Genomic DNA, 8,608 nt, shown 5'->3' with positions numbered 1-8,608 from the left:
TAATATCGCTATATTTTTTATGAAGATTTTTTTTAACAATTTATAATTAATTTTTAAGTATTTTTATGCATTAATATCCCAATTAAATATGATTTTGCAACAATTCGTAAGTTTTCCCATACTTAAAATCTATGTGGTACACTTGCCCCACTTAAAAATGGTTTTCTAAAACCCTTCAACAAAAACAATGAAATGATCTAGAAAAAACCTTCATTTTGATAAAATGAGCCTTAAAACGGATCCTAAGCCTCATTTTGTACTTTCCAAATATCATCCAAATATTAAAATTTGAAAAAAAAACCTCATTCAATCTTATACTCCGTGGTGATTACGTCGTTATGGCGGTTATGTGGTAGAAGAATCAACTAATTGCAGTGTAAGCAACAATTCCAAATAATGGAAATATCAAAATTGTAAAAAAAAAATCCGGCCGTACGAGCGATTGTTCCTTTTGCCCCATATGGTTGTCTTGCCCCACCTTCCCCTAATATCAATATTGTTTTGCTAACCAGCTGAGGGTTCCGCCGTCAGATTTAAAAAGCCCCCGAACAAATTGCCGTTCCACACAGACTTTCCTCCTTTATTTGGGGTCTCTGCCACACAGGTTCCGCAATAATATCGATGTCAATGCTAAAATTCGCACTTTAATGGTATTTACCTGTTACCTGTGCTTGTCCAGCCAGCCGGCCCCGGAGGGAATTGCCTCACAGGTCAGCTCTCGATGAAATCATCGATCGCCCTCACCCGCGCTGGTGTTGAAGAGCGTGTGAAATTCGCTGAATAAATTGCTTCGACCTCGTGGTTTCCTTGCGTCGTCCAATTGAGTAATTTATTAGCAGGTCTTTTTTTTTTTTTTGCTCGAGGTGTTCCTTCAAAAGTTCAATATTTGCAATACATCTCAGTAGGAGTTTGCTCAAAGAAACCTTCGCCGCAATCCTTCAAGATGGTCGAGTCATTGAGTCAAGTGCATCGCAAAACAATGTAACACTTTTTAATGGTGAAATTAAATCAACAGGAGAAAAAAACCCAGACAATTTCATAACTTTTTATGGTCAAAGGAAGGATGAAAAAGATGACACAAGGTGGCGGGACGGAACAAAGAGACACCAGCCAGGAGCAGTACCGAGATATTCCATCATTACAGGCCGCGTCCAAGGTTGAAGGTAATGGGCACGTTAAAAAATATTGAAGGGTTGAACCCTTTTGAAACCGTAATATTTTAGCATGTTTTGTTTTTGAGATATTTTCAAAATTGATTATGTTCTCATCATCTTTTGAAAAGTTAAATTTTTGTGTATAACTGGTTTAGAAACCCTATAAATTCAGTACACCACCCTTGAACAGGTCGAACCTCACCCAAGACGCAATCAACACTCTTCAGAAGAAAAGCAAAAAAGCATAAACCAACAAGGTAAAGTGCATCACCCAGACATGGTCAACACTACAAACTTCAAAACTGGCAGACAGGTCCAACTCCTCACCGGAGAGGTCCTACCTCACTACAGGCAGCAGCGCACAGGTGATTAATAGTTATTCAATGAATGAGCGATTAAAGTTTTATTTATTGCATTTCTTCGTTCGCACTCGACTGCGAGTTTTTTTCCGAGGACTTTTCGCCACAATGTAGCTTTTGAAGACTTGGCTCCCTTTTTTACGCTGCCCGATAATCAACAATCTTAATGGGCAAAAAGACTGCCCTTAATGGATCGATGAGCCGTCCGCGCGGTCCGGCCGAAGAAATGCCGGAGATTCCCTTTTAACACCTTAACCCGCGCGAGGGGAAGCTTACTCAGGTGTGCGAGTCTTAATCTCGACCACTCGACGACGGTGAGCGTCATCATCAAGGTCAGCGAACGGATAATGGTCTCTCGAGGGACCACGGCTGGGTCCGGTCCACCGGAAGATATCGGAATCGTTGCCGAAGGTGTGAGTTATTACCCAGTAGCTGTGTTCAATCGTCGATGACCGGTGCGCGCGCGGTGACCATTAAAATTTCTTCGCTATCAAAACTAAGCGCCCTGCAAGATCATCCGCTTGAAGTGGTCAGGGGTTCTAAAACAGTTTATCAAACTACATGGTTCATAGTATTGCAAATGTATCGTGAGGGCCCTCCGAGGGACCTCCGTCGTAAACCTGAAAATTACGGAAGTATATTCTAAAATCTGTATTTTAGACCACCAAGGATGGCCTAGACTTCCCAAAAGTGAACCACTGAGTTTACAATGTGGTAAGGGGGCATCTCTACACAAGTAACCTTGTCGTAAACTTGGTTAAATCGTGTAGCTACGGTGGTAATCTCTAAGCACTGTATTACAGGATTCTTTGGAAGGGTCAAATCCTTAAGATCTTATAAACAATAGTAACCAACGCGTCAAATCACACCTCCAAGAACCCCTGAACCCCCATCCAGAAGCTCTCTATTACACATTGCACACACAGGTTCGTGCCGAGGCAATCAACGCAGCTTCCCGGGTGTCCTATCTGGCATCATCCATCATGTTCATAGAGAGTCGTCGTGGACTTTATCGCGAAAGCTCGCGCAACCTCAACTCGGGTAGCCTTATGGGTCTGAGATTAGTCGCCGTACGCATAATGACCAGCTACTTCAGGGATCATGTAGATTAGGGACGGGGTCGTCGTCGCAAAAAGGGCGACCATGACCATAAAGCCCCCCAAACCCCAACCCCTCTCACCCTTTTGAAGAAATGGTTGATTAATAACGCAACATTTAGCGAACGCAAACAGCGAATCAATTGACGCTGCCGGGGTGATTATTTGTGTGCAGGGCTCGGCTTTTATTGGCCACACACCGGTTGGTGGTCGGTCGGTTGGTTGGGCCCCAACTGGGTGGTCAACCTGGCCAGCCGAACTAATAGGGTCGTTTATGGAGTGCCCCCTCCTCCCCCTCCGTTTGTCCGCAAGAGTGAAAGAGATGTAAATGTGCGTACTTTAGCGAAATATTAGACCGTATAACTTGTGGAGAGTAAATTTGTAACCTTGCTTTTTGTTATAGGGCACTATTTACAAGAGGAAATAATCCATTTTGCTGAAGAATTTCGAGTTGAGATGCATTTGATTTGACAAATAGAACAAATAAGGTTAGCTTAACCTAGGTTAAGCCCGTATCAGCTAGTCCGGTATAGATCAGAATTTACAAAAAATGCTCCATGGACCACATAAGTTCAAAGTACCCTCTAATCAATACCTGTACTTGCTACGAATACTTGACTTGATACAGAATTGTAGGATAACTATTTTTAGGGATTTTCTCAAAACTTATATCAATATATTATTATATTCTCATCATCTTTTTATTTAAAATGCTTTGTTTTTTTTTCCTATTACATGACTCATACTCATAAGTTATTTGAAATCTTGTGTTGAGCTTACATCTTGACAAGTTTTAACATAATCCTGTAGATAATCTGTTTTTTTTTTGTTTTGTTTTTTTCAGTACCTTTTTTCTTCTACTCTATGGAATTATTTTTTGGACAATTTAGCTTCACAATATTTAGTCCTTTTTACAGACTTGATATCACAGTTTTTTTTTAAATGAAGTTGACTTTAGTATTCACTTATTTTAACTTTTTACTCAAATAACGCTAAAGGGTTTTGGGAGTATATTTTCACTTTATCTTTATTTCAGTTTACACATGTGCTTGAAACTCAACTGTAATATTAGTTCACTTGACATTAAGTATCAATGTTTCTCAAGAATGTTACAAGCTAAAATCCTGGGAAACCCAAATAGATCATGAAGGCAATCCTCTCAAGAATCAGTGTTTTTTTTTTTTTTCGTACAAGACTTCATACAATTCTGGCAGCAATCTATGGGACCATCCACAAACCACGTGGAAATTTTTTTCAATCTCAAACCCGCCCCCGCCCCCCCCCCCATCGTGGAAAATTTCCATACACATAAAATCTTTTTTCCACGTGGTTTATGGATGGTCCCTATATAAAAGTCTGTTGAACATTCAAAAAACTGTATCATGAGATCGGATATTCAGATCTCATACTCTTGAAACAAAATTGCCCATAACACAGAAAAAAATGCAAGAAAAATACAATTTTTGAAAAATAATGTTTTGGATATGTTCAAAAATACCATCTTTTGTTAAAAAATAATTTGGCAGTGTTGCCAATTTTTCGAACAAACAGCATAATTTTTAAAAAATTGGAGGTTTGTTTTCGAGATATATTCACTTGAAAAATGATTTTAAGCTGATCACATGAATTTTTATTTTCACGCAGAAAAATAAGGCATATTTGAATCAACAAAACGTTTTGTTGATTTGAAAATTTAGATTTTTGTTGAATCAACGCTAAATGTCAAAGCAACTTTTTCAAAACAACAAAAGATTTTTGTGAAATTGAGAAAATCAAGGTTTGTTTCAACGCAAAATCGGTGTTGATTATATTCAACAAAAAAATTGTTTAATCAAACCTCGTACAGGCTGATTCTACAAAATATTTTTCTGCGTGTTCCTATGAAAGGGATGACCAAGCTTTACTTTTAAAATGGATTCTAAGATATTGAAAAAAAGACCAAGGATTGTTGAGAAGCACTTCCCGAAAAATAAATATAGAAGAAAGATTTTTTTTTACCATCACCAAAATAGAGTTTAATTTGTATAAGACGAAAACTGGGCAAAAAAATTGCTTAAAAAATTGTGAAATTTTTCGACCTCTCGAATCAAAAAAGAAAAACATTTTGAAATCAACCCTAATATTGAAAAAGGCCTCGAAACATTTATTTTCGAACACATTCAATGTAAGGGCAATAACTCAAAAGATATCACTCTTGTTATTTAAAACATATCGAAAAATTAAATTTTTCAAAAAAATTTATTTTGTGCAATCCATTTTTAAGTGTAACTCCAGAATTCCTGTCCAATACCACAACTTTGCCAAATACGCAGAATCGATAATGATTATTTTAATTGCCTTTTTGTATGAACAGTTTACAAATTTGTATGAAAACTTGTATGAGAGCGAGTTGTGGTGCTATAACCACGGCAAATAGTGTCCAGGGCATTCGTGGAAATACAATGTCCCATCCCAGAGGGTCCCGGAGTACCAAACCTTCTTAGCATGGTGCTCCCAACGAATACAACAAAATCTCGGAGCGTATGGTGGTGTGTCCCCACGCTTCTTCCTCCCCTGTCGATTCAGAATTGTGTTGTTGTTCGAACACTCAGTGCTCAAACTCAACCCAATTACGAGTCATCTCTGCGATACGGCTTTACGCAGTAGGCCTGGCCGCTTTAACGCTTGTGATGTTTCAATGCATTCCGACGCAATGGCGCACTACAAATGTTAATAAATGACAAGAAGAGTGCTAGGCGTCATCTAACCTAAGGCACTCTCCAGGATCCCTTCGAAAGATTGGCTGCGCTAGGGTCTGATTAGATTAGATTAGAGATTAGAAAACTTGTATGAACGATCTAATGATGCGTAATGGTTTGTTTGATCGTAGAAAATATACACACAAAGCTAAATAAAAAAATACAAAGAATAATCGTAGTCTGATGTCTCAGATAATTGCTCAAGATGACTATTCTTTTGAATCTGTGACACAAATGTCAATTTAAAGGATCAAGGCAGTCTAGATCATTTTGGGTTTTCAAAATATGCTTAATTTTAAAATTAAATTTACTGAAAAAATTAGGTGAAATTTCATTGGTAAAACATGTGATTCTTTTCGTTAACGCTTTCAAAAATTGGCTAATTATTATTATAAAAAATAATTTGATAATTTCTTCAATATATGTACTCTTCAAAATTTGATTGTTTACATAAATCTTCTAAAAAGTCAATCTATCTGCTACACTGACACCCCTTTTACACGGAGTTCACACACACTACCAAAAGTTTGTTTTGATAGTGTGAGTGAGCGCCGTGTAAAAAGTGACAGTTCGTCACTTTTTAGTTTACAAAGTTATAAACTAAAAAGTGTCAAACGAAAAAGTGACCAACCACCGGGGGTTGAGTGTACTGAAGTTTTTTTTTCTTAAAATGTGTCAATTTGATCGCAAGAGAAAAATTAATATATTTTTTTCTGACAGCAATAAACTGACTGACAGTTCCGATCGAATCGTCTAAATCATCGTTCGCAATGCGTGAAAATGTTATCAAATCACTCTTGAATTTCTGTGCCACTCTTCTAGCAAAAAAGTACCTGCTTTGTTTTGAAATTGGCAGCATTGTTCTGTGGCTAATTTTGCAGATTAAAGATTTTAAAACGGAGTCAGAATATTTAGCTTTTGAAAATAGTATTTCATATTAACACTGGAACGCCCAACGCATGTCCAACTCACACTGACGCACAAGCCTCCTCAAAAAGTTGGAACGGTAACTTCAACTCGCTGGTTCTCGGGATTAACTCAACCAATCGGGACGATTCTTGTTTCCAGTGATTTGTAAGAATGTCTAGATGATCGCAAAATTTTCCAGAACTCGATTTGATCAAATCAACCTTTTTTTTAAGACTGCCTCCACGGAATTTCTGGCGATTTTTTTTACACGCGAATGTTTTTGATGTTTTTGTTTCGCCAAATTTACAAATTTAATCAAATTGAGTTTTGCAAAAAATCTAGAAACATCTAGACATCCTTACAAATCATTAGAAAAAAAAAACGTCTCGATTGGTTGAGTTATGCCTGAGAACAAGCGAGTTGAAGTTATCGTTCCACCTTTGTTTAAGGGCTTGGGAGTTGGAATGCTAAATAATTTCACCACGATATTTAAACATATAAATCGTCTGCCTGAAGAATTTCATCTCTTCCTTCGTCAGCTCCCAATCATTGAAAACTTCCAAATGTTTCAACTTGTTGCAATACTGTGCCACGTTTTGTGCCGATTTGTGTGTCGTTTCCCAGCCTCTCAGTACAAACTTTGTTAGCTGAGTCAACGTTTTACACATGACTGCGACCACTTCATCTTTAATTGAGTCCACGTTATCAAAGGTGACCTCGGTTAGATGTGGAAATTGAGTAAAAAATTGTATCATATTTACTGTAGGAATACCCCATATACCTTTCATTTTTAAACTTTTCAAGGTACTCACTGACTTTAGCGGACACTGATCGTTGATCGTAAACACTATGTTGTCCAACTCCAACTTTTCCAATGATTTCAGATGTAACGCCAACGCTGGGAGTTGTGACCAACGTTCAAAACGACTCTGCTTAATGGTTAGATATTCAAGATTCGTAGATTGGTGAAGAAATCGTTCCAATCCCTCGCCTTGCACCTGAACTCCGGTGAGATGCAGCTCCTTCAAGCTGGGCAGGTTGCCAACGCAGTTGCTGTCGAACTGAAGCCACTTTCCCAGAAGATTGGCCAGAGTAAGACACTGCAGGTGAAGCATCGTCAACGACGCCATCAAATTCTGTTCGTTCGCAAAAAGCACTTGCATGTCGAACCGCTTCAGACGGGGCAGAACGTGGCCTATTCGTGATAATACCTTGAGGGAGGAATGTTTGTTTTAGATTCAGATGATCACTTTTGAGCATTTCTTAACTTACCTTATTACAATCGGGCTTGTTGTCCATTTTAAGTTCCTCAATAGTGGGATGTGCCCGAACGAACTCAACAATCTCCGGTTCATCCAAAAAGTTCTTCTGGCCAAAGTATTCTGCTTTGAATGTTACCCGCTTAAGTTTAAGTCGTTGAAACTGCAGTAATGCACATATGATGCTGGAGTCAGGATGAAAAACCAGTTCATCTAGCGTATCCTGTGCCGCGGCTACTAGCTTTACCAATCCGTGCAGATGGCTTGATCTCTTGTACTTTCCTATGCAGTCCAGTACCTTTAATCTGGTAGCGATCTGCCCAAGCACCACGAGCACTGCAGGATCCCCCTCACGACCAACTTCTACCGCCAACTTCTCCAGTTCTTTCAGCTCAAAATTCACCTCCAAAGGACCATCGCAGCAAAGTTTTACATCTCGAAGCGTCAGAGTTTTCAACCTCGGAGTGAGTCGTAGCAAGTCCAGCGGGAATTCGCAAGCAACCAGGACCAGCTCGGTGATCATGACTCCGATTGGGGACCACCACGATCCGGTGTCCTCGATGGTTGTGTGCATGAAGAACACCGATGAGGCCGGTGGTGCCGAATGCGGATTGTAGCTTTTTTTCAGAACCTGGTGCTTTGGGAAGTGCAGATGGATCCGATCTCTCAGGGCGCGACAATGGCGGACGACATTTTTGAAGTAGTGACATGTTTGTCGAATACTTCCTAGTTGGTCGGTGGGAAGATACAGGAAGATTTTCTCCCAAACTTCTGACGGTAGAAAACTGGTAACTTCATCCAAGATTTGATTTTCAGTTTCCATAATTTGAAAGTAATAGGTAGTTTATAAAATATAAGGAACAACTAGTTCAGATATTCACCAGGAATTGACTGAAGATCAAGCCAAGGCATCACACTTAATGTAAATAGGTAACGCTTAAAAGTTAAGTGGTAGTTATCAGTTTTGCTTTACCTGTTATATAAAACAAACTTTATCTTTAAAAAATCTTATAAACTTGAATTAATTTGCAAGTATTGTTACTAAACCTTACTAAACAAACAAATCAACTTTCCATAGCAAACCTCAAAATC

At 38.7% G+C, this 8,608-nt stretch overlaps 1 protein-coding gene across 1 annotated transcript; it reads right to left on the bottom strand.

Annotated features, from left to right (window-relative positions):
* Positions 1-2,689: 2,689 nt before the first annotated feature.
* On the bottom strand, positions 2,690-8,339 carry LOC120419014 (uncharacterized). Its single transcript, XM_039581580.1, has 3 exons — positions 7,530-8,339; positions 7,249-7,468; positions 2,690-2,694 (listed from the first exon to the last, which is right to left on the bottom strand). Exons 1-3 carry the CDS (start codon positions 8,337-8,339, stop codon positions 2,690-2,692), a joined length of 1,035 nt encoding a protein of 344 aa, XP_039437514.1.
* Between the last annotated feature and the right edge of the window lie 269 nt (positions 8,340-8,608).

The sequence above is a fragment of the Culex pipiens genome, chromosome 2 (assembly GCF_016801865.2).
Source record: "Culex pipiens pallens isolate TS chromosome 2, TS_CPP_V2, whole genome shotgun sequence".
NCBI classification, from domain to species: domain Eukaryota; kingdom Metazoa; phylum Arthropoda; class Insecta; order Diptera; family Culicidae; genus Culex; species Culex pipiens.
This window is presented reverse-complemented; position numbering and strand designations above follow the sequence as displayed.

Coding starts and splice junctions, on each gene's coding strand:
- LOC120419014 (XM_039581580.1), bottom strand. CDS start 8,339: ATGGAAACTGAAAATCAAATCTTGGATGAAGTTACCAGTTTTCTACCG. Junction 7,469..7,529: donor ACAAGCCCGATTGTAATAAG/GTAAGTTAAGAA, acceptor TCCTCCCTCAAG/GTATTATCACGAATAGGCCA.